Raw genomic sequence first — 26,695 nt, forward strand, 5'->3', positions numbered from 1 at the left:
ATGGATCTTGCTTGTTGTCACCATTGTCACCAAACTGTTGTCCTTGTGCCTGTCCTGGTCAGGGTTTCTTTGGAGAGGGTGACATTGGCTGGAAAAATTACCTGCAAACCTGGTTTTATTGATGTAGTGGTCCCACACCCTTCTCAAGAGGCAAGGAGGGGCCAAGAGCTGACAGGTTGAAACAGCTGCTGCACCGTGACCATATGCAGTTACGTATCATCCTGATTTTGCTTCTCTCAAATATGATTTCACTGTTCTCAGTTTGTTTGCATTGTGTCAGTGTAACTGTTAACAAGAGTTTTTTTCCCAAGGTCCCTTGCCTAGATCTGCTAGATGTACTAGATCTATTTGTACTAGGATAAGTTTCATTCATTATGTCTTACAATGCTTCTTTTTAGAATTCATGTCAGCCAAGTGCGAATATATAGCTTTTCCTATATGAAAAGGACTTAAAGGAAGAATTTAATAATTACTGTAATATTGTGATGCTTCTTTGTCATCAGGATGTGTAGAAAGTCAGTATTTTAGTCTTTGTTTAAATTGTTATCTCACCAACGGTGCAAAATCAAATTTCGATTGTTTTATATGAAAAACTGAAAAGGTTTTAGGACCCTTCTTATTTTACCATAATATTTTATGGTGAGGTGGTTTGGGTTATTTTTACAAATTTTAAATAATTAGTTGTTACTAAAGTACTTTATTTTCTCAAAAAAATGCAGTTATGTCAGTTTTGCTGGAGTTCAAAAATATTCCTAATCATTTAATATCAAAAGCCCTTGAATTTGGGACAGTAATTTATAATAGTTTTGGAACAATACCAAAGTAAATCTCAGCCTAGTGATTTTTTTTCCAGGGGGAGACAAATTCAAAAGATTTTACAGTTGAAAAGCCTGTTCCTCAGGCTACTAGAAACAAAAGAATGTGGACATTCTTGGTAAATTGAAGTAAAAGCTTTGGGATTTATATCCCAAGTAGCTTTTATATGAACTACAGTCAGTGATGTAGTTCTGTATTTTTGTGCCACATTTTTTAACGGAGTAACCTCAGAAATTGTACATTTGGCTGCGAAAAGCAGCAGTTGGGACAGGTCATGGAAGAAAATGTTTTTCCAACATTAGCACACTGCATTCTGTAGATATGCCATTGGAAAATTAGGAAATTCTATCATCGTGTAGTCCCCTGAGCACTGTATGAGTATGTAAAAACTTGTATGGTTAATTTGTGTGTGTGTAAGTGTAGAGATTACATGAATTTAAGGTATTAATTTTAATTAAATACCCTCTTGGCAACCATGTAAGTATAGAGAATATTTTCTAATGGGAGGAATTGTTACAAAACCCAACAAATCAAAACAAACCTCCCCAAAACCAAAATCCAATTCACATCCCCAAACACCTTGACAGAAGAAAAAAAGAAGAAAAAAAATGGAAAAAAAAAGTTACCTACTGTGGCATTTTAAAGTAATTTGCGCACAATAAAATACTAAAACCAAGAATTCTATTTTGATTTTTGATTGCAGCTCAACCAGTATCTGTTTGGTAATGGACCTTTTTTTCTGAGGAATTTTAATGTCTTAATTTGTGTCTTTCAAAAAACAACTGAAAATAGAGGAGCATATGTGAAGTTGATAAGTACTTAAGTACACAAGTACAGCAAGTTCAGTATAGTTCCATATTCATTCAGTCAAAGATCAGAACTTAAATTATAGGTCTGAGTTATAGAATATTTTAAGTTTTACAAGAATTTGAAGTTGGATAAAAAAAATTGGAAACCTCTAAATGTTGTTTCCTTTGTAGCAAATATGGTTCACTTTCACGCATCAGTAGAAAGAAGAGACACACTATATGATTATTTTCTCCTCTGATAAAAATATTTTTTCATTCCAGTGGAAAAAATTTCAGATCATAAAGCATTCATGTCTTTCTAATAATTTTTTCATAGTCTTCCTCTAAATATTACTTTGGCATATAATATTTTAATATAAAACATTAAACTTCTGTTTTTTGATTGATCAGCTATGATATAATTAAATGTAGTAGCAAATACAGTTTAGTTCAGCTGATTTATTTACTTTGACTTTTATATAGGTCAGCAAAATAACAACAAGCATTTTCTAATACCTTTTAGATTGAGAAAATATCCTTGACTATCAGATGAAACCATGTAATTGTAGAGAAGTGGGTGCTAAAACTTTTGACATTATGTACTACGCCATGGCTGTAACCGTGTTTCCAAAACAGAAGAAAACCTTGGCATTATGTTAATACTAACAGTCTCTCTCTGTTCAATATGATTTGAGGCCATGCCAGATTTCTTATTGAGTTCATACTATCACACTGAACTATAAAACTAGTCTAAATATTTACAGTGAATAAAGTACAGAGCACTTAATCTGAGCAAACTTTGAAAAAAAAGTTGTTTAGAATTCAGGTTAGAAAGGTTATATTTATTTTGTAAAACATCTATGTAAAATTAACTATTTATTTTCAAATCATGTTATACAAAGCATTTTAATCCAGACAGATTGGTACTACACAGCATTAATTACAAATCAACATCACTTCCTTTCACCATGCTTGGTGATCAACAAACCTGACATTCCTTTGACAAAAAGAATTAATTTAGATGTAGGATCAAAGATGATTCAACAGGTGAATGACCCTTCACATCCTGTGGCTGAGAATGCCAGATCTCTGGGGATTGACTAGGCACAACCAGGATCACCTCTGCTGAAAGGCAGAGAAATATCTGCACAGATGCAATTGCAATCCTTAACATTGCAATGGTTATTGTTCTAAACCAGTTAGGCAGTGCCATATATTCTGTTATTTACTTTTTCAGAGACAGCTACATGGCTGAAGTGCTATTAATTGATTTCAGTCCTTGTTAAAGACCTGCCAGTCTTGTGTAGCCATTGTCCAGGGATATGAGACAGCAGTACCATGTTCTGGGAGAAGATCTGGACTGGTGTGACAAGGTTTAGATCAGTGGATATTATTGCCTCTGACTGAAACGCTAGTGACAAATAGTTCTTATTGCCACTCTGAGTTTGAAAACACAGACCCAAACCTAGAGAAATGTGAGTCTGTCAGCCTTTTCCTGAAGAGGTTGGACTGAAAAATGAGGATAGAAGATATCTTCTGAGTGCTTGCCTTTGCCTGTCCAACACAACACATGTCTCCCCAGGATTAAATTGCTATCACCCCCCTATATCAGCCAGGCACTGGAAGCTCAAAATGACTGCACAGTCCTGGTCTGACAATAGAGTAGGACTGTGTATCATCTGCGTGTCAATGACACCACAGCCCAAATTATTTCATTATCTCCTCAGTGGCCTCATATACATGTTGAAAGGAGAGATGACAGGATGAAACCTTGTGGAATCCTGCATGAGAGAGAGCCCTCGGGGCTGATGAGCAATTGCCCTATGACATCCTCTGGGATTTCTCTGAGAGGAAAGAGTGGAACCACACAAGTGCAATCCCTTCTGCCCCAGCCTAGGTCCACAGGTGAGTCAGAAAAACATCATGGTCAGTGTGATGGCCAGAAAGGCTGCTGGCAGAGCCAAACAAAACCAAATTGAAAAAAGCTTTCTGCACTAATAGAAGCTCCCCATCAACCACTGGAAGAAGGGTATCTGTCAGGTCGGAAACAAGGAAAATAGTTTCAGAAGACTTTAAGTGAACTCAAGTGTTTCTTTCCTGGAAGTCTCTGTCATCTACCAGAGTGCATTTTGTTCTGTTAGGAAATAAATTTTAGAATTTGAGAGTGGCGGAATTGGTCTTTGGTGTTTTTTGGGGTTTTTTTGTTTGTTTTTGTTTTTGTTTGTTTTATATGGGTTTTTTTGACACCAGTTTATAATTTATTTAAGGCAAGCTGGAATTTTATTGTCCCCCAGGGAGACGCTTACAAAAAACATGAGAAGTGGCCTGCAGTGAGGTCCTGTATGTCATCTGAGTTCATCTCATAACTCTAAAACTCAGCGAAAAAGAAATTTTCAGCCTGCAGAAAATTGTTTCAGTGTTGTTTTGTTATGGGAAGGGTCAGTCCCATCAGACTTTTGTTGATCCTCTCTGTCAAATAGCTACTAAAGTCCTTGAAACAGCCAGCATTCAGTTACAGGGTAAAGCACCTCATACTTCATCAAGCTGTCTGGAACTGCTCTACTGGTGGTGATTTTGTAGATACTACAGTGAACACAAAACTTTATCTGTGGAATTAAAAATTTCACTTTGCTTATGTTACTGTCTTTATTGGAGTGGGCAGTGAAATTTCTGTTTCATACAAGTGACATATATTTTGGTCTATAATATATTTTGGTCTATAATGTATTTTGGTCTGAAAATAACTTCCTAAAATGGTTGCTTGTTCCATTTCCACCAAAACCCCAAATAACTGCTTAATCTAAAACTGAGAATATACTGGTGATATGGTCAGGTAATTGGTGTGAATTTAGTCTGGAGTGTACTTGTGCATTATACTTGCTATGGATTTAAACTGTACTGCATCGGAAAAATCAGTGGCAAAATATTTTAATGTAACTATATTATGCATATATAGATATGTATAGTATGCACATGTGCAACCTTTGATGTATAGTCATGCTTAAGAATAGATATATAACTAAACAACCTAAAAATCTGATCATTACAAGTACACTTCAACTTTGAAATGCTCCAACTACTATGATATATGATTTCACATTTTCTGAGGTTATTTTCTCTTTAATTGCTCATCTCTTTGTGATTCTAAGCCGACATTTTGATAGAATTTGTTTTTCTGCCTAGAGGGCTTAAGATTGACAGGTTTTCCATACAGATATTTAAAATCCCTGAAGGAGTGGCATAGGAATCAAAAAGTGATTAGGAAGGAGCGTCAGGGTAGGACTGTGCATTAATTCTCAGCTAACTTTAAGACAAAAAGCAGTTTGATTGGTATGTCCTCCTGGATGCTAGAACAATGACCCCTAACACAACAAGACAATACAGAATTACTGCTGTTACTGCTTTAAGGTAATTAAACAAATCTTCAAATAATGTCTGACAGACAAGACTGGAAGTAATGAACTTTTCAGTAAATCTTAGATCCTTCTATTGAATGCTGATAGTCATCTTTATGTAATCTGCAGCAAAGAAGGGAAAAATATAAACCAGCAATTGAAGATTTTTTAAAAATTTAAAACACACTGACTATTAATCACTTAAATCAGAATGTTTGCTCTCTTTAGGCTGTTAAAAGAAAAATCTATGGTGATAGTCTCATAATTATGTGTCCAACAAATGGTATTATGATTTCTAATTACCTTTCTAAATTCCCATGAAGCAAAATGGTGAAGGCAGTGTAAGTATTATCTACCTTTCATATTAATGCACGTGTGCAAAACCACGTTTTTCTTCTCATGCAGTAAAGCCATGCATAAGCTGTCTAATCAGCTTGTAAGCAGTGGTAATATTTTGCAAAATTGTTGTCTTGGTTCTCCATGACTTGTGAGATGTCAGCTGTGGCAAAGAATGTCAGAGGTGTCAGTTACTTCTTTATTTGTCTTAAGGAGATGAACTTTTTTCAGAATGGTTTTGTGTTCAAATGGTAAGAATTACAGTTCTGATTAAAATGATCTTTTGTACACTTTTTTTGTAATGTTTTATCATGATATTCTGCAACAAAACAGATGCACTTATGTGCTCTATGGCTTAGAAAGCTGTATGTTGTCCTTAAATTCTTCTAGCATTTGATTATATCTAAGATGACTTGGAGGCAGCATTTACTTCCTGGTAGCATTTAAGAAGACAACTTAAGATTTTGTAAGGGTTAGTGAAAAATCGATAATAACTGATGTTCTTGTAACATGCCTGCAGTGTGGAAGGTAAGTTGGGGGCAAGAGGTTATTTTCTTTGAATTAAGTGGAGAGTCTTGTAATATATACTAAAGTGCTCAATTCCATGATGGACAACAGTTTTGAAATGTAGCCTTTCAGTTCTGTAAACATTATGCTCTTTTCCCTTAGCAATTTAATAGCCAGGATAAAGACACTGGATTATCTTTTCTGAAATCATATCTGAAAATGTCTTCTATTGGTCACAAAAAAAAAATATTTTAGAGGTGCATCCTGTTTTCATGTCTTATTTTTTCAAAAAATTAGATTCTAACACTGAAAGAACACAAAGTTTAATGGTGTAGAAAATGGAGTCTACAGAGATTAGAATTGAAACTAGCCAAAAAAATTAATTTCAATTTAAAAAAGTAAACCATAAATCCTTCTAAAATGTATTGAATATTGCTTTTTTGATATGTGTGAAAACTCTTCCTTGTATTTCTCAGATAGAACCCAAAGAACAAAAAAAGATCTGGATCATAAACTCTTACATAGCCTTGAAATTATATTTTTAAAATACATGACTATTTCAGTGAGTGAAATTTGAAACAAGCAAACAAACAAACAGAAGATATGTAACAATACTCTTAACCAGAAACAATATTTTTATTCCCATATGAACATACAAGATCACATAAAATTTATAAAAAATAATTTAAAAATATAGAATGGAAGAATATGTAAAATAACACTCTCAAAGTTATGACATCTGCTTTATTAAGACTGTCAGTTATTAAAACATTTCCCTTTTAATGAGTTTTCATATCCAGATAAAATTCTCAGATAAAATGTGCTGTCTAGTTTCTTGGGATATCATTTTCAGGGTATTTCAGAATGTTGACATGTATCTTCTCACCTCTTGGATATTGGTTGTAATCCATTTCCTACTGATATTATCTAAAAATTTATACCCTTTGCAGATTTTTGCGAAGGTTTTGGTGGATTGATTCCTCTTGGATTGAAAAGCATTTGTTCTAATTTGACTCTCTTCTTAGATGCCTTGGCAAAAAAAGGACAAAGAACACAATCTTGAAAGTTTTAAGAGCTAATGCATAGTTTTAAAATTTAGAAGGATTTTGTTCCTCGGAATGTTTTAGCTAGGTATTTAATTCCAGAGGTGAGAGCCTGGTGTAGCCCTATCATGGCTACAAGTGGTGTAGTGCTGAGTAGCACCATTTACTTCTTAATATATTCCCTATGAAATTCCTGAGTTACATGCTAGGTTCCTCACATAGTGGAATTGCCAAGATCTTCAAGTCTTACTCACATAGTGAAAATGCCAAGATCTTAAAGCCTTAGCAATTTAGCCTGTAAGCCATTAGGGAATGCTAAGTTAAATCTTGCCCTTTTAAAATATTTCAGGGTTAATTTCAATTTCAGAATCATAATGGCAGTTTTGATGTTAAGCAACAGCACTTATTAGAAAAAAGGGAAAGTCTAAGAGAATTGAATATTTTATTTCAAAGTAGAGCAATAAGGAGGCATAGTTTTCTACTTTCTACACAACGGTCAGCAAAGATTCCTTATGCATTAAGATCTGACATATTACATTCAGACCATTCAATCAGGAATTTTAGCCACCTCATTCACACAAAGAAAGCTGTCTTGTATGTCAACCCAGTGCACATTGCAGAGCTCATTTCAGCCAGAAATGCCAAACTTTCGCCTCTGAAAAACATGTACTTGACTCTGACCCAGAGAAATATACCTTCTTCTCCTTTGGATTCACAACTTAAACTTTTCTTAGCTGTAAGTGGTAAAATCATTTCTGCCATAAGTTGAGTAGGCATTATTCCTTTATTTCAAACTCAGCAGGAGAAAGAAGTGCTTCAAAGGAAGTGTATCACAGCCAGACCAAGATTTTCGTTTCCTTCACTTACTACCTGCCCATTTCCTTATTCATACAAAAGATTAAGGAAGAGGGCATTTGTTCAGGCTTTGTTTGATTCATGCTCAGTTCTAATTCCTAATTGACAACTCATATTTGCACTCTTCTGCACAAAATGGATTTTTATGTAAAACCATTGAAGTTCTCAGTGAAAAAAGGAACTACTACTGAAGCCATTTCTCTGCTGCTGTGCGCTCTCATACCTAATCTACAAAACAGCTCATGTTTTCCCTGTCTCTCTCTTTCTTTGCCTCTGTTAACTGCTACTATGCCAAGTGGAACAGGATCAGTAGGCAGCAACTGCAAGTGACTTTACCTTGGAATGGTCTAATGCCTGTAGGTTATAGCTGTTTACCTAGACACAAGCTTCAATCTCTCTGGCAGAAGATTCTATTATATTGACACTCTTAAGTGTGACTCATGTTCAGCTCTAATTCTCCAGCTGATGGCTGGCTGCACCGAAGAGAAGTGTATCTGCCAAATATTCTTTAGCAGTTGCCACACTTTTTAAGGATCTTGGCTTGTTAGGTCTTTTCAGAGCATATCTATTGGATTGATAACCGTGTATGGAGAACTGGAATGTGAATTCTAATAGGATCCACGACTAAGCCAAGAACCAGTGCGTTTCACAGAATTTCTACTATTGCCAAATGACAAAGCTGTAAAATTTAATGGGGAAAGCTGAGTGTCTTACTGCTTTCAGCCCTGGAGGTTGGAAGGTGAATGAAGACTTTTATGAATACAGCTTCATTCCAGGTTCTCAGTGAGCTAGGTAGGGAGAGGTGCTAAAATATTTTCTGCATCTAATCTCCAAGCTTCAGGTTTGTATGAATAATGAAGATATAACAGTTCAAAAATAAAGCAGGGTTTTTATTTGATAGCCAAATGAGACAATTATATGTTGATTACCACTAATCAAACAAAATTAAAAAACGTTCATGAGATAGTTAGAGGTGATTCTAGGTGCTTTGAGTTTTTTGGTTCTTGTTGAATAGGTTGTTTGTTTGTTTTTTATTTGTTCATTTTCCTTTTTTCCTGATCATGTCCCTGGCCTAGAGATTAGTTATTAAGAGAGAAAAATGCAAAGGGTTAGATCATACCTCAAATTTTCTTTGGCTGAGAGCAATTGTCAGAGGCTTGGCTTAACATCTCAGCTTCTGGGGTGGGTTATTTAGTTAGTATATTTCTCCATTACCTGGAAAACATTTAAGTTAAATTATGGTGCAGAGCACAAAAGTGAGACCTTTTTTTCTTACTACCATATGTCATTCGATACTCCAATTCTCACACTGAGAGAAGGTTAATTGCTCGGCGGACCATAAGCAGTTGAGAATTCAGTCAGACTGAGGGAATAGGGAGTTTTATTTTACTTTTCAACTTGCTTGCAATGCAAACTGGAAAAAGGGCTTTGAGAATTTGATGTAAAAAAACTTTTTTAAGAATACACTTTTCATGAAGATCAACAAAACTGAATTGCTGGGGTTTTTTTCTTTTTTTTGCAAACACATACTCTATAAATGATAATCAGTAGTGGTAAAAGTGTTTATATGCAGACAATATTATAAATTATTGATTAAATATCAGTATTCAGTAATAGATCTAGATTTTAGCAGTGTTTAAAGATGAATTCAGGTAAACTCCCTATACTAAAACTTCATGTTTTGTGGAAGAACTCTCACTTTAGTCCCATAGAAATGAAATCATTATTTTGAAATATGGCTAAGGAGTTTTACTGAATGCCTAACAGATATGTAACATTCAGATACTGTTCTGTAAAGCTAACATGTTGACAGAAAATCTGCTTGAAGTAATTTTATGTAACATATGCATCCAGACTTAGTACATGCCAGAAAAACAATTGTACAGGCAATGTCATTTTTACAGAGTCATCACAGTTTGATAAGTAATTTTAATGATTATGAAATAATAATATGCATATATAGTGATGCATATAATAAGGCCAGCAATTTGTTTTGAGCTTCAGACTGGAACAAAGCAAAGAATGACAAGTGTGTGCCAGTACAGTGAATCTGCTTCTAGACATTGCAATTAGTAATTTCTTACAGCTATTTCTTTTTCTTGTTCCTCTATTTCCTTCTGTAGAGGTCCTTCTGTAGTGCCATGGTAGAGGAGCTAAGGATGTCTCTGAAGTGTCAGCGTCGATTAAAACACAAGCCACAGGCCCCTGTTATTGTGAAAACAGAAGAAGTTATCAACATGCACACATTTAACGACAGAAGGTTGCCAGGCAAAGAAACCATGGCATAGAGCTGGGAAGCCAAATACCCCAAGCACAAACTGTCGTCTTTTTTCCAAACAACCTTGCGAGAATGTTTCCTGTGGAAATATGCAACAAGTGCAAAATAAAATGAGTTACCTCATGCCGCTGTGTCTATGAACTAGAGACTCTGTGATCTCAGCAGTTGCAATGGCCAGACTCGAATCACAAGCATCATGGATCAACCAAGTTATGCAGGGTTACACTGTTTGTCATGGGTTTCCGCCATTCTGAATGAATGAATGTTCCATGTGAGTTTTGTGGCTGGTTTCAAATGCAGTCTCAGTGAGAAGTTACAGGTTCCTTTAGAAGTTCAACGGTTGCCAGAAAAGGGAGAATAAATACCGAAGATGATACAAACTGCAGAAGGAGTCTAGTAAAAGTAATGTCTCAGAACTGTAGTGGAACAAGAAACCATATGTTCTTCTGAACTTCCCAGCACAGAAAAGTTGGTAACTGCTGGTAGACTGAAACTACCATCTGGACAAGGCGATGTGGATGTGATCTTCCTGGATCGAAGAAATGTCAAAAGTGAAGAAACATGAATGCCATGAATAGAAGTAAAAACATGAGGATGCTCACCTGCTTTTTTTTTTTTTTTTGACTGTTTGTGACAATGAACTAAGTAAATAAATAAGAATTACAAAAAAAAAATAAATTAACTGGGTTGGAACTTTGATCTAAAAAACCAACAAAAATATTTCCAGAATTTTGACCCGATTTTTAGATGAATGAAACTTTCCTTAGTACAAAGGAATGTATCTGACAAACTTTAAATATAAGCAATTGATTTTCTTTTCTATAATTGTGAAAAGAGGGAGGGGGGTGGGAAGCAGTGTATTTCACACATACAGGGCTTGCATTTTAGCCTGAATGGGTTTTGAAACACTTGTTCCTGCTACTAATTGAACTCAATGGAGCCTGTGCGATTCTCGCTAATGTTGGAAGAGGGATGGGTCACTTAAAAGAAGTGAATGTCAAGAACTTAAAGGAGGACTGCATTTTTCAATACAGTCACAGTACTAAATGAACAATATTCTTGAGCAGTTTTTTTTTTCCAAAAAAAAAATGTTCAGGTTTATTTGTGGAAATGCAAGATTTCTATGAAAATAGTTTTTGTATGGAAATTTTTGTAATACTTTTTATCAACAAAATAAGAACATGTGTTTCCGTCAGGGGTGTGATGCCAAGCATGAGTGGTAGTGTGTGCGCACCACCAACGTTTGGTGAAAACTATTTTTATCATGAAAAAGGAATCTTAGAAGAGACATATTTTCAAGTTATATAATATAAAAAAAATAGGTGCACTACCACCACTGCTTGCCATGCTACACCCCTGGTTTCCACTAAGCTGATAACATGTTGTCATGAACAATTGTGTGTAAATGGTAAAAGACACAGACCTCTTGACCACATTGTGATAGAAGTTAATATGCACTCAGTTTGCTGTTTGAATCCAATGCACAAAATTAAAAAAAAAAAAGAAAAAAAGAAAAAAAGAAAGCATTAAATTTATGTCAGTTTAGTTGGTTTGGTTTTGCTGCGTGATTTGAGCAACATATGTGCAGTACTTTGTGTCAGTACTGGTACTTAGCTTCAGCTTAGTGCCCTATCCTGATGATTCTTGCCACTAAATTTGTGACAAGAGAGTTGGCTGGGATTTCTGACAGAAGACATTACAGCACATTGTGATAATATTTGCAGGATTTGGCTCTTAGCTGCTTCAAAGCTAACTTATATGTCCTGAATGTGGTGAGTTCCTGGACGTAACATTTTGAAATGCTGCCCTAAAAAATGCTGACTCTTCCACCTCTGCTGTAAATTCATTTGTATCTCAACGAGAAATTTTATAGTATGGACTATGTAGGAATGTTATGTCAACCAAAAAAGATTATTAAGATGGTCTTTACATGGAAAAAAAAATGATTTTAACCCCCAAAAACATTAAAATACCCCTCAAAAACATTGAAATAATCATAGATAATAAGTCATCAATGAGTAAAGATGATGGCACAGAAGTATAAGATCTATAATCCAAACTGCAGAAATTTTATAATGAAATTTGGGGGTAAATGGGAGGTTTGTGTCTACTACCCAGTTATCATAAATCTTCATAGAGATTGAGCTGGCCATTTCCATTGTGAGCAGGGACTGAGAAAGAGAATTCTCTTATATTTGTGAGTTTCATCCCCATTTATGTGATAACAAAGAACAGGTTATCTTTGTCTGAAGTATAAGGAAGATAAAAACACTTTAAGCAATTTTTCTGGAAATGAGTAAACGTACATAATTTATATTTAAGTTAATTCTTTAAAACAAAGGGGAAAAGAGTAACTGTCATAACACAATGAAAACTTCTAATTATGATGGCTTGGAATGGAAAAAATTGGCTATTGCATTTGATTGATGATTTACAATAAAATTTGTAAAATCATGTAATAAAATGCTGTATTATATTCAAACACACTGTTCTTTTCTCCATTGAGGATGTTGAAATAAGCAGGATTTCATTCTCACCTTGATGCTCAAGACAAATTCTCACTAAACTTTTTGTGAGCCAAAGTAACTGTGAATGCAGAATATGTCCCAAATATTTTATTGGGTCAAAGTTCCCCAAGGAACAAAACTTCTATCACAGAGGTAGTATAGCTTAATTAAGATTTTGGTCAGGATTTCAGCCTTCCATTATTGAGGGAAATATGCAAAGTTACTGGAGATTTGTATTAAAGATCAAGACTAGAAATGCATGGCTCCACAGATTCACAGTAGTGTAATGGGGATTTTTCACCAATCATGCACTAACTCATGCTGTTACTCGGTTGTGCATTAGTAATTATTTCTATATTAAGACATTTATAGAAAATTGATTAATAGAGACCCAACCCCCAAAAGAGCAGAAAATACTACTGATAGATTTGTAATTGAAAAAACTCAATTTCTTTAAATGTCTTCAAATACTTCATTTTATTTTTACTGCTGTGAAAAAAATCCTCAATTCTGAAGAAAAATTTCTTGTTTGGAAAGGCCTCTGAAAGGCTTATCCCAACACTCAAAAATTTTCACGCTGTATAAATTTCTGTACTGTCATTAAAACTGATGGAACTTCCCATCAGAAATCAAGAGAGAATGTGGCCCACGAAGATTCAGAATCCATATATAACTGCTTTATCTGGTCTCATAAAACAGCTTAATTAGTCTGCTGATTTCTCACGACAGGATGATGGGTGCTTCTCTGTCTGACCTTAAATGTCACTCTAGAGAAGAATTTTAAAGCAGTTGTAGCTCAGTGAAATAGCGCTGCCTGGTGGATGACAATTGGAGGTAAAAATTGAACAGGACTTTTTTCCCCCGTGTCTGTTTCAATGAAAATAGACATCTTTAAGACACAAAAGACACACTATTTATATCTTCAGGTTGCCTCCGCATGGTTGTATAGCAATAGATAACTAGGAAAAAAAGGACAAAACCCCTTTTATGTTGTTGATACATGTCATTTGTGGAGGACTGGTAGTGAAAATAATGAGCCAAATGGTTGGATGAAATCAAGAGATCTCTGGTGCTTTACAGTAAATGAGGATTTGTCCAATTATAGACATCAGCAGGTCTTTTTAATGGTATTCTCCTTTTATAGAAACAGAAGTACAGACATATACAGGGAGTATCTGGCAGATTTTACATGTGATATTTTTTCCTGAAATTTCTGTCTCAATTTTCAGTTGAAGAATTCAGTATAGATTTGAAATAACCTTTTCTTCCACTTTATGATTACTTGAGGCTCTGTTCGTTAATCTTTCCTGATTTCATCCATAGAGTGTTCACAACCCCTAAAATAACACAGTTTACTCCTACTACACTAACTTGTTAATATTTCAGAATTAAAAAAAACATACTTTATCAGAGAAGAAAACATATTGTGTCAAAATCCAAAGCCACAATAGGAGAAATGCCCTAATATTCTACAAAATAAAAATATTTTCAGGGAAAAGGGATCATGAGCAGAGGTACTATCATACTAAGATGTGAGACATTATGCTTTAAAATAATGTTTTATTGTTTTGATGTTAAGGACATTAGAAAAATGGGAAGCACTTCAGACACAACTTCACTTAGTCTCCAAATGTATTAACAAACACAAAATATCATAACTGAAATACTCCATTGAAAGAAGTGTGAGAACTCCTCCTCCTTGAGAGGAATCAAGGTTTTATCCAATACAGCCCCAGATATGTACAGATATAATATTTAGGGAAGAACAACGTGCACAGAAGCAATTGTGTTTCTGTCAGAATTTCAAGGATGTATTAGAAAAAAAAAAGGGTCACTGAGGTTCACTTCTCTTACTTAGAAGATCATTGCTTTCCAGCCTCAAATATGCTAGTGTCCTATTCTCTTCCAGTCCTACCTCTCTGCCTTCCTACAAGCACCTCTGACAGTGTGAAATTTATTTTCAAAGCCCTTTTCTTCTGGCCTTCCTTTAAAAATAGTTCTAATTAAAAATAAAGTTACTCAAACACCTCATCTCCCCAGTTTGTATCCACCAAGATAAAAACATTAGCTTTTCATGTGACTGTAATCTAATTGTCTTTATTTTCATTTACTACCCCTCTCTGTCCCCTGCCTGTGTTATCTTCTCCTGTTGTTCTTGTACTTGCCTAGACTGTAAGCTCTTAGGGGGCAGGGAATCTGTCTTTGATTTGTTCTATGTAGCACCATGAACTATGGAGCTATATAAATAATAAAAGATTTAGATCTTCTTAAATGATGTTTGAAGTGATAGTGATCTGATTGACTGCCAGTCCAGTAATATATTGTTTTAGCTCATTGCCTGAAATCTGAATCACTGCAGCAATAGAATAATAAAAAAATAAAAATAATAAAATCAACCCAAAGGGGTTATCACACTGATTCATCTTACTGGAATTTTCCCTACATGGTTGGGGTATAGGAAGAGAATGCCATGTTCACATACCTTCTATGATGGTTTAAATATTTAATCAGCTATGTTAGAAACTTTTTTAGAAATAAATAGGTTAACACAGATATAGAAGATGAGCTTTGGAATGAGAATTTTGATTGGTCAAATTTTGGAAAATTATGATTAAGAGATTGGTTAAGCTGTACACTGGGAACCTTTCCTTCCTTCGTCATTTCAACCCACTCAGTCAACAAGCCTCTCATTGCTGAAATCTACAGCAATCCTATTTTGCTAATAATTTTATGGATATAATTAGAAATTTTCTACAAAATATAGTTCTAAACAAAATTAAAGAAATACTTCCTCTTGCTTCTATTCAAGAACACTATCTTTCTGACTGCTGGAATGAAAAACTGGGAATTCAAGGAAAATGAAATATAAATGAAAGGAAACAACACATATGGTCTTGAGGATAAACATATCAACTTTCCCTTTCACCTTTTTCTTCTTCAAGTAATGACATTCTGTATTATTGAACTTAGCTCTTCTGTATGTTGGAGTGTATACTGACAATTATACATGGATCTGTCTTTCATGAATTCTCAGAGCCAAAAGAATGCCTTTCCTTCCTGATCACACAATGTATTGTTTTTCCAGATACTTAGGAAATCTAATCCTAAGTTAAAAAAAATATGACAAAATCTTAAGAGTTTCGTTTTTGCCATGACTGTAGGAGTTTTGCTTGGTGAAAATAGGATACATTACATTAAACTTACCTGAAAAAATTGCATGAAAACATTGAAAATTGGTAAAGGATCTGTAGTTAGTGTTCCCTGGGCAACACTGACCACCACAGACCAAATCTGTAGTGATTTGGTTTTGAAGGTACAAGTTCTACTTATTATGGGTTTATGCCAAAAATTGTCTTATGACATTTACCCATAAGTAGACTGCTGGCTGTGATGCCCAGGGAATGAAAAACAGCCTAACAGAGTGGTTATCATTATCATTCTCCTTATACTGTAACCACACTAACTGGCTGGGCTATTTACAATTTCTTTTGACCTACCTGAGCCCAGCCTGGCTGGGCTCAGGTAGATCAACAGAAATTTCTGATACGTACATCTGCTAAGCAATTTTATGCATTAGCATCTATCTTAAAAATGCTAATTTGACATAAGTACAACTGGCCTGTGGGCTTATCACAAAAGAATCATGTCACAGAATCATTGAGGTTTTGAATTGCTGAGTCTAAGGCCTTCTTCAGGTGGAAAGGCTTTCTGGAGACTCTTGAGTACAATGCCTCTGTACAAAAAAGAGGCAACTAGAGAAGTTTGTCCAGGGATGGAGACTCATTAGCTCCCCTGTTTCCAGTGTACAATTATGCTTACTTTTTTGCTCATATTTAAAGGCAATATATTGCATTCTAGCTTGTATTCAAAGCCTCTTATTCCCTCACTGGCTGCCACTGGGAATCTAGTTCCATTTTCCCCTGTCAGATTCTGCTAAGCTTTCTCTTCTCCATCTGAGTGGTCCCAGGTGTCTCAGCTTCTCTCCACATGACAGATGTTCAATCCCTTAATCATCTTTGTGGCCATTAACTAGGGACCATATTCTATTAGGTCTTTGTCTCTCTCATACTGGGGAGACCAGAACTGGACCCAGCACTCTAGATGTGTTTCACCAGAAGGGGAAAGATTCCTGACCTGCTGGCAGTGCATTTCCTGATGCAATCAAGGCTAAGTTGCTTTTCTTAGCTGAAAGGACACACTGTTGGCTCAAGTCCAGTTTGCAGTCTACCAGAACCCCCAAGCCCTTCTCTGCAAAATTGCTTTCTACTTGATTTGCTCCCAGCCTGGACTGGGACATGGACCTATTCTTCCCCAGGTGCAGGACTTGTCATTTCCCTTTCTTCAGCTTCATGTCTTTCCTGTTGGCCCATCTCTCCAGCCTGTTGAAGTCCTTCAGAAAGCTAGCACAAATTTCTACTTTACTGAAACTCCTCCTTTATGCAATGTTCAGACTTTCACACTGTTCTATCATACACATAATTAATGAAATTATTAAACAATATGAGACCCTTTGGATACATCTCTAGTTACTGGCCTGTGGTTGGACTTGCTGGCACTGATTAAAATCCTTTTAACTGCTTTCAATTTCAATTAAAATCCTTTTAACGATTTCAAGTTAGTTTTCAATTTACCTTATTTTTCACAGATCTAGTTCATATAAGTCTGTCTGTGAGGCTGTTATGGGGGATTATGCTGAGAACCTTGCTAAAATAAAAATAAATAAAATTCACTGTTCTTCCCTCTTCCATGAAGCTAGTCTTCTCATTATAGAAGGCTATTATGTTGGCCAAAGATGATATCCCCTTTGCAGATACATGTTAACTTATATAAGGCACTTTCTTGACCTCAATACTTGGAAAAAATTTCCAGAAGGATTTTCTCCATCATCTTCTCAGAGGTGGAGGTGAGGCTGACAAACCTGTAGTTTTCCGCCTCCTCCTTCTTGCTCTTTATGAAAGGAGGAGTGACATTTGCTTTCTTCCAAACCTCAGGCATCTCTGCCAGCCAACATAAGCTTTCAAAGATTATCAAGAATGACCTCACAATGACATCAGTCAGCTCCCCCATATTTTGCATATGCATCTCATCAAGTCTCATCAACTTATATATGTCTCATCAACTTATATATTTAAACATGTTTAAATGTTCCCTAACATGATCCTTTTTCATCAAGTCTAAGTCTTCTTTTCTCCCGACTTTCTGGGATTTGTGATTCTCCAGACTTTCTGTCTTGGGATTCTTACAAGCAGATCTTGGAATGCCAAAGACCAAATTCTGTTTTCACAAAATCCAGGATTATGATCCAACTTTTTGTATCGATCCTCTTCCCTCAGAATCCTGAAATTGGTCACCTACAGTCAATACTGTCCCTCACACTGATTCTTCCATATTTCTAAGCATGAGATCGAGCAGACAAAGCGTCTCTTGGTTCCTCAAACACTCCTGTCAGGAAATTTTCATCAAACTGCTCTAGAAAACTCCTGGGCTGATTGTCCTTTGGTTTGTTGTCTCTTCAGCAGGTACCATGCTTCTTCAAGTCCCCATGAGGACTTGAAGACTTTGGGAACATGAAGCTTCTTCCAGTTGTCTGAAAACATAATCTACCCAAAACTTGCAATATGCAAGAAAAATTTTGTACTGTACATCAGGCTATAAATGTCCTTTAATCTTCATTTGCTGTATAGTTCCATCTTCATTCTCTTGGAACTCTTATTCAATAATATTAAAAAAAATTATCTCTGTTTAGAAAATAATAAAAAATAAGGGTTTTTTACGGATTTATTGCTACATTCTGAATACTATTTTTTTTCTCAATATTTCTGAGCATTGCCAAGAGAACCATGACTATATATCTCTCCAACCAGACTTCAATTTTTAGTGAGTTGTCTGATTAGCTGTAAAAAGTATCATCCCTGCATGTGTGATGAACAGCATTCACTGTCTTAGAGTGAGCAGAAAGGTGACTGAAAGCACTGTTTGTTGTTCTGCTCTGAAACATATCAGACAGCTCAGTTGCTTCAAAATGAAGAGATATTTTCAGCATACCTTATTAATTGACGTGTTTTCATCTTTCTCTCTGAAAGTTTTGAAGCAAAGTGGCCTAAAGAGGAAAAAACGAAACAAACAAAAAAGAAAGAAAGAAACAAGCATAAAAAAAGCAAAACCTATTTTTGTTCAAGGTTTATGAAAAACTCAGGAGTTATTTCTAGACCAGAATACTATAATACGACTTAGTAAGTTTTCAGGTAACAGGATTTTAAATCAGAGACTCATCTCAACTTGATAACTGCAGAAGCATATGTATTGCTCTCAAATTTCCAGAAGATGATATAACTACCATTGTCTGAATCAGTCCTTCAGATTTAGAAAAAAGAAGTATATCTGCAGTACAGCCAAAGATTTACCTCTATTTGGTAAAGTTTTTCAGGCTTTTTCAATTTAGCTTTTATTCTTAACTGAAATCTCCCACTAATTACTTGCTCTGGAAGGTCGCTTCTCTTTATATATTTCATGGTCAGTAAAGAGTTCTACAGACAGATGATCTTTGGTTAGAATCTAGCCTGCAGGAGACAAAATATGGTCCTTAAAATCAAAGGAACACAATTATAACCAGGCTATTGATACTGTCAGTTGTCCACATTTCATCTCAAAGCTTTCTTTCCAGGCAATAGGTATTCCTATTGCTAGACTTCCTTTTCCATTTTCTTTATTCCATTTTTACATAGGTTCACATGTAACTACTAGTCTAACATTATATTCCAGAAATTGCCTATGAAGCTAGAGATCTTTTTAATTTCTACAAAACTGTGAACCAACTCAGATTGTACTTGTGAACCTGTAAGAGGTTGTATTAGCAGACTGAGTTTCATGATAACAACTACATTTTTCTTGCAATATCATTGAATTTTATCTACCTTTTAGTTTTAGTCCTGGTAACTGAATTTGTTTGGTTGATTTGCTTTGGTTTTAACCTATGCATTTATGTAAAGTGAGAAGAAAAAGAAAGAAGAGAATTCTCTCAAAACGCAAATATTATGTTACAGTAAAAGAATAAAAAATATTGTTTCTCAGATTGGTATTCATCTTGCCTCCAAGATATTCTGGTTCAAGATGTTTATGTGATGAAGTCACATTAACTTGAGCTAAGGATCCACTTCCAGGAAACAAGTCCTTCAACTCATCTTAATGTGTTTGGACTATCTATAATGAAAAAATCTATACTACTAGCATTGTCTTAACAAGACCAAGTTCCACCATGCTGCATATCAACAATATGTCTCATGTCTTTTTCTAACTATGGAACAAAATTAGTGAGATAAGGCTAGGGAAATTCTAGGACTTCAGCTTGTCTAAACACTTAGCCCATGGGCCTACTAGGATTTCTCTGGAAGCTGCTAAAATCTGGCTTTATAAATCAAATAGCTTTTCTTAAACAGTGACTTTGACAAAAACACTGCAAGGAGCCATTATATTTTAAATGGAAGATACAGTGAAGTATGGCCTTTGTTACAAGCTACTCATGGATTCATACATACTACATGAACTACAAGGAGTCTTGTTCTAGAGTAGAAGTAATTGACTCAATTTTTCATCTGTTTGTTAGGCTGTCAAGCTCTTAATGCATTATAATTAATATTGACATCTTTGACACTAAAAAGCAAACAGTGTGAGCTTTGTTTGAATATTCTAAATTCAGCAGAACTTTGAATTTTTCCAAGTTTATTTATCCCACTTTTCAAGAAAAGGCTTTGAGAACTAGATAATTGATCCTGAGCCCAGTGATTTTTACCCTGTCGGAACCCAGGACATCCTTCTGGCTGCCCTGGATGCCTCGAGCCTCTGGCAGTGGGCTCAGAAACCTTGGCACAGAGCCCAGGACACCCGTGCCTTTGATTTTAACCCATGGAGAAAATTAACAACCTTGTGTGAGGATTTACAAGGCACAAAAGTTAAATAGAATGATAGTTAGTTTGTCACAGGGTGGAAAAGTAGAATTTTGGGGTTTTTAGAATGGGGGTTTGGGAGCTAAGATGGAGGGATTTGGGCACACCTTGTCCTTTCTTCATCTTCTTAGCCTCCATCTTCTGTGTGATGGTGGCACTTTTGGATTGATTTAGAGTAGAGGCAGACTGTCTAACATAGGTGATAGGTATTGGAAAATTATTGTAGATAAATTACATGTGGTTTTTAGTATAAAAAGATGGCACCGCCTCAGGGCAGTGCAGTGTGCCCTGGACTGACCTGCTAGACAGATCTCAGCAGGTCAGAAAAAGAATGTACTAGATAAGAGAAAATAAACAACCTTGAAAACCAGAGCTGAAGAATCCTGACTCCTTCTTCGGCTACCAGGCTGGGAAAAAGAGACTCCCTAACACAATCTCAGGGTCATCTCGACCACAGAGGCTCCAAGATCATCCCATTGATGGTACAGATTAACTTTTAATATGGATGCTGTCCACTATCGTTCCTTTTAACAGCAAATCATTATGAAGGTGAGTATGCTAAAGTCATGCCACTTACCTAACACCCTGCCCAGCACAAATGAAATTAATGCGAATTTTTGTTAGAATATTTTGGACTGGTAAAATATGGGAATAGATATGTATTAGCCCAAACTTGCCAATGTTCCTCAAGGCTTACCTATATGAGATATGGTGTTTTTTTTCATGAACTCCATATAGTGATGCACATGAAACTTAATTTCTTGGCCTCTTAGTTGCATCAATGTTACAATTTTGCTGCCTCTTTTTAAGGTCAAAAATGGCTTTGTCAACATAAGTAGAATAAGCAAATCAGCCCTGAGTAATTTATTTTGAAACACATTAGACAATGAATCTTAAAATTTTAAATATGGCTTGAAAGTGAAAATGTTAATTAATCCATTGAAGAGTTAGCATTAAGACTTCAAAACTCTGCATATAAAAGAGTAGATAAGATTGCCTAATCTTGAGTGAAACATTTTTTTTGGTTCTCATTAGTAATCTTGAATCCTATTTCTAAACTTGTATCAGGCTCTCTTTAAATGTGACAGATAACCAGCAAATGACTGATAAGAGATTTCATCATTTAATGCTCTAAATTTCTTTTCAATAATCTAGATGATTCATAGTTACAATTGACTCAATTTTTGTCTGCTAGCTTAATTATGAAATCTTAGCAGTGTGTCAGTTTCTGTAAAGATTTTCAGATAACTAAATTATAGATAATTTTTGTTGTAATTCTGAAATAATTGCTTAAAATTAAGGGTATTTTAAAAATTTCTCAAAGATGTATCCAATATCCTTTTCTTTTTTTTTCTTTTTTTTTTTTTTTCATCCTGGAGACTGTTAAAACAGCTTGTGGTTAAATTTACTTATATATTTATATTCCCATCTGTTGGAGATACACATATTTTCTTTGTGTTCCTCAACAACTGTAAACAAAATTTTTAGTTTAACTTCACTTGTAATAAATCTATTTAGTATATATTTCCAGTAGGGATCTTTATTATAAAGTTTGATTTCCTAATAGACATTAATATTTACATCCTCATAAGGAACTCAAAGAGTATTGCTTTCCAATTTACAGAACGGCGTAAATGACAGAATGAAAAAGAGTTGCCTAAAATTAGATGAAGGTCCCTGTCTCCAGTCTCATGACCATTTAAATGCAGCATAAATACAGGCTGCTGCCAAAATGATGGATTCTTTTCTTTTTTTTCCCTCCCTGCTTTCTAGTTTTTTAACTTGTTTGAGCCATCATTATTTATTTATTTATATACTTTGACCCTATGATAAGAAGGACCTTTACTAAACTAACTGCAGGCAATTATAGCCATCTAGTGTTCCCTTACATAAGAATTACATTTTCCCCCAAGCTGAGAGAGAAATAGTTCAAGAGCATGTTTCAGTACTTGAAAGGAATTGGAAAACAATACTGGGCTCTGTCTGTTTTAGGACAACTTCAGTAAAAGGAGGCCTGACCTTGTCATTACAGGCTGAGGTGCCTGTTCAGCTTGGATTCTGCCAACCCACATGGATTTTAGCTGTTTTTCGGGAAGGGGGGTTCTGCAGCAGGTGTGACCCCCAGCATTTCTGCTAGCAAGGACCCAGGGTTGCTCTGCAGAATTTCCCTGCTCTGCACACTTTCCACGACCAAGTTCTAGTTTCCAGCTCCATTCAGTGTGGGGACTCAGATCTCTCTCTGACTTATTTGCAATTGGAGCGCTGCAAGTGAACTGAGAAGACTGCAGCATAGACTGGAGAAAACCACCACACTTATTTTGAGACAGAAAAGCATCACCGCTTTGGAATGTTTTGAATCAGAATTTTCCTTCTCTGAAACATCTCAAACATAATGCTATTTTCCAAAGCAGTGTTTATTTATCAGTAACTTAATTCATATTTTTCATAGTGAAATGCAGTCATTACTATAACCACATTTCACTAAGGAACAGAAGGATAAGGAAGATAAGGAACAGTCAGTGAGAGAATAAAGAAGAATGTAAAGTCTCAGAAAAGTGTGTTGCTAAATGACTTGGAGGTGCATTGTTTTCAGACCTTGTTTTACTTTTTGTTGTTGTGATTTTATCTCTCTTTTACCCGGGTATTTACTTTTCTTACTTTATCGCTTTAGGAGAGAACTATGAGTTGTGGAAATCTTACTTTTATTCCATATCCTTTCTTTTTCGGTATGTTCAGATTCTGATATTCAGACGCTCTCTGGGAAAGAAATGTAGCATTATTTATTTTTCTTTAGTACAGACCAGATGCCTCTCTTGGGTTTAAATTGTTTTGTCTGTTATTCTCCCAGCTTGAAGATTAGCTCTGGATGCTAACATGGATAGCCTTAGCTTTTCAGAAGCTATATCTGAGCTAATGCATAACAATACAAAACCACATAATATTTCAGTTCAGGTTCCAGACAGAAATAAATAATATTATCTCATTTCTGTGAAAAAAGGAGACGAAATAGTGACAACTTCTGCAACAGAAACATAAAGCAAAAATCATTTTGCAGCTGTCTTTATGAGAAAGTGGGAGTGATATTCTTTTAATGTAGTTCAATTTCTGTGTACAGAAATAATGAAACCAATGATAATAATAATGATAAATCTTAGCAAAACACATAATAAGATAAACCAAATCTTCTTACATTACAAATAAATCAGACGCTGACCAAAATTGCATTCACTCCACCCAAATCTGCCTGATGGTATGTTCAACCATGTACTTTTCCACTTCAAAATTCCTGATGTTGATTCAGCTTACACCAATTTTCACCATAGAATGGAAACCAACCTTGAGTCCTTCCCCACTAGTCTTCTTTTCATCTTTCTTATTTTATTATGGTTTTATTTTATAACTTCCTTTTTCTTTTCCTTTGCTTTCTTTTTTTTTTTTTTTGGTGGTGGTTGTTTGTTCATTTGTTTTTGTTTGGTTTTCTTTAAGAAAGTTATTTATCATGGGAGAACTGTATAATTCTCTACGGTGTATCAGTCTGTCTGTATTGATGTTTATTTGCAAGCTGTATTGTGTCATTTTTAGCTTTTCCTCTTTAGCCTGTGCTGTTTGTGCTTCCTCTACTGTGAAGAACATTACATTCACGGAACATTTATTTTGGACTGTGAAGAGAGATTTGTGTAGCTGCTGTGCAGAGAGGGAGGCAGAAAATGAAAACTAGAATCAGTGTCTAATAATCTGTCTTTGTCTTCTGTTAGCTCAATTCTGTGTAAGTATTGTCTGGGGAAGGTAATAAGTGAGAAAACATGCCATCAAGGGATTTCCTGCAGGAGGGGTTATTACACGATCAAAGGCTCATTAGTGAATAAGGCTGGCTTCATGCTATTTTTGTACTTACTCTAAAACTCTGCCCATTTTATTGTGAGGCAATCAAAGCACTGAACTACATCTGGTATTTTTAGAGAACTCTAACTTACACATTAAGTGTAGCTTTACATTTTAATTTTGCTAAGCAAGGTAGGAACAGGTATTACACATTGTCTTATAAGACCTTTAGATGTGGAATATCTGGTCCTTCTAATCAGTGATCCTGAAGAACCACTTTTAGATGCATACTGAAGTTTTAGATGTATACTGAAGTGATGATCTCAAATGGCAGAGGAAGCTGATGTTGGACACAGGTTTGCAACACGGGGAGTTCTGGTTTAACCTGGATTGAAGTGGACAACACTGCTCTTTGTGAGAGAATTACCACAGGAAAACCTGCTGAAAGCATTTAAGCTCTGACTTGAATGATACGAACAGCATTTAAGAACTTATTCTAAATATTCAGTCCCCAGATGCAAAGCAGTAAAGATTAGGAATGTTCTTTTCAATGAGTTATTTATTCAAATATTCTCAAACCCATTTTTGACCATCTGTTGTTTGAACTGTGGAAAATCCTGAGGATGAGCCTTAAGACCAAACACTTCTTTTGCTTTTGTTTTTAGCATTTAACAACATAATTAATATAATGTTATGAAGACGATATTTTGCATTATACTCTTGACATTTTGTGAGTATAAATCATTCAAGGTTTACCTTGTCATTGACATTTTTAGCTCTCTGAAATATTTCTAGTATATTCCTTTCAAAAAGAAGGGCTTCATAATTTTGTTTTTAATGCTTGTTCTGAGAAGAGAGTTTACTTATGTGAAGATTCCAACCTGACAGGAACAGGCTAATGAAATTGTGCCACTGAAGTTGCAGAACAGATACCTTTTATGGGAATGATGCTGTATCGTGATGCAGTGACATGATAACTGTAGCAAAATTTCAGTGAAGAACATAATTTTTTTAACAGTAAGAAGTTTAACTTACAAATATATAAGAATATAGAAAAAAATAAAAGAAAAGGAAGGAAATATAAATTCACCTTATGGTGTTTTTAACTTTCCAGAATAAACACTGCATAGAAGTGGATGTACTCCATGAACACATGGATGACTGGCCATAATCTTGCCTTCCTTCCAGACTGGTGAGAATTATCTCACTCTTTATATAGAGAGGTTTTTCTACTCTAACCAGCACACAGAAGTCTTGTGTTCCTCCATTTATTTGTTCTTTTTGCTTTTTTGAGGAATATAAGGGTAGAATAAATTGTGTTCTTTTCCTAAGTGATTTGGCCTCTTATTTGCCCAAGAGAGCAAAGAGACAGTATCACCATAATCATCTCCCTAACAAATGTATCTTAACAGAAGCTGAATAAATATGGAACAAATGAGTTGTGTTCATATTTAAAGATGGAGCCAAACACCCATTTTACTATCCTAAATATTCCTTTATGTACATGAAAGAGAAAATATGTCTCAACTTTGCCAATCTTTTATTCTATTTGAAATTTCTTAGCTGATGTTCATAAAAAGGCTGGGGAGTGGGGGGAGGGTCCCTGACAAAGGGACACCTCTTAGAATAAAAGAGCCTGAGGAGCTGAGTTTACAGAGTCTGATATAAAAATCACAGTTACATCACTGAATTAACCTACAAACAGTTTAACGGGGAAATAAGGGAATACAAGCTTTGTGTCTGAGATTATTAGAGCTTTAAAGATATCCTATAGACTCTGAAAACCCTGTCAACACTGCAGCAAACCAAAATATAAACTATTCTAGTGAAGCTGTATATTAAAAATGAAATTGGCAACAATGATATAAAGAGTTTTTGGATTAAACATTTATGTTGTTTACAGAACCAACCCTCTGCTAGGTATTTTAATGACTATTCAACAGGCATGACATTTTCCCATACTGCATCCTCCTCCTCCATTTTCCTTGCCTATCATTGTCACAAGAGCTTTAGACAAGGACGATGTGACAAAACTTGCTAATTTTTTTTTTCTATCTCAGTATTCCAGTGTGTATTCCAGTGTATATAAAAGAATCATTGGAAGAATAATTAAACAGTCAGAGCAAGACACCTGTTTGCTGAAAAGTTTTATTTACCTTTGTGTGAGGCATATAAATGCACATGCTTAGACCACAGGTATTTGCATTTTTTAATTATTCCATTTACATTCAATTATGCCTTTTGTGGACTTCAGTGAAACAATTACCATAACCTAGGGAACAGCCTTTTAGGCAGCTACACAAAAACATGTTATTATCTGTCACTGTTAACAGAGGCAAGCTGAGAAAACTACCACAGAATAGCACATCCTGCTCTTGTGACGTTGTTTGTGGAGGCTGTTTAAA

General features: G+C 35.3%; 1 protein-coding gene across 3 annotated transcripts in view; it reads left to right on the top strand.

Annotated features, from left to right (window-relative positions):
* GRIK2 (glutamate ionotropic receptor kainate type subunit 2) overlaps window positions 1-12,472 on the top strand; it is a 356,698-nt gene extending 344,226 nt beyond the window's left edge. For 2 of the 3 annotated variants that reach the window (XM_038133845.1, XM_038133847.1), the window contains 2 exons: window positions 3,332-3,509; window positions 9,864-10,013. In XM_038133845.1, the coding sequence (XP_037989773.1) occupies window positions 3,332-3,509; window positions 9,864-9,877 (192 nt within the window). In that variant the 3' untranslated portion in view covers window positions 9,878-10,013. Of the gene's footprint in view, window positions 1-3,331; window positions 3,510-9,863 lie in introns of all 3 variants that reach the window. The other variant, XM_038133846.1, reaches the window with a different exon arrangement.
* The last annotated feature ends 14,223 nt before the right edge of the window (window positions 12,473-26,695 follow it).

Source organism: Motacilla alba, chromosome 3, assembly GCF_015832195.1.
Source record: "Motacilla alba alba isolate MOTALB_02 chromosome 3, Motacilla_alba_V1.0_pri, whole genome shotgun sequence".
NCBI classification, from domain to species: domain Eukaryota; kingdom Metazoa; phylum Chordata; class Aves; order Passeriformes; family Motacillidae; genus Motacilla; species Motacilla alba.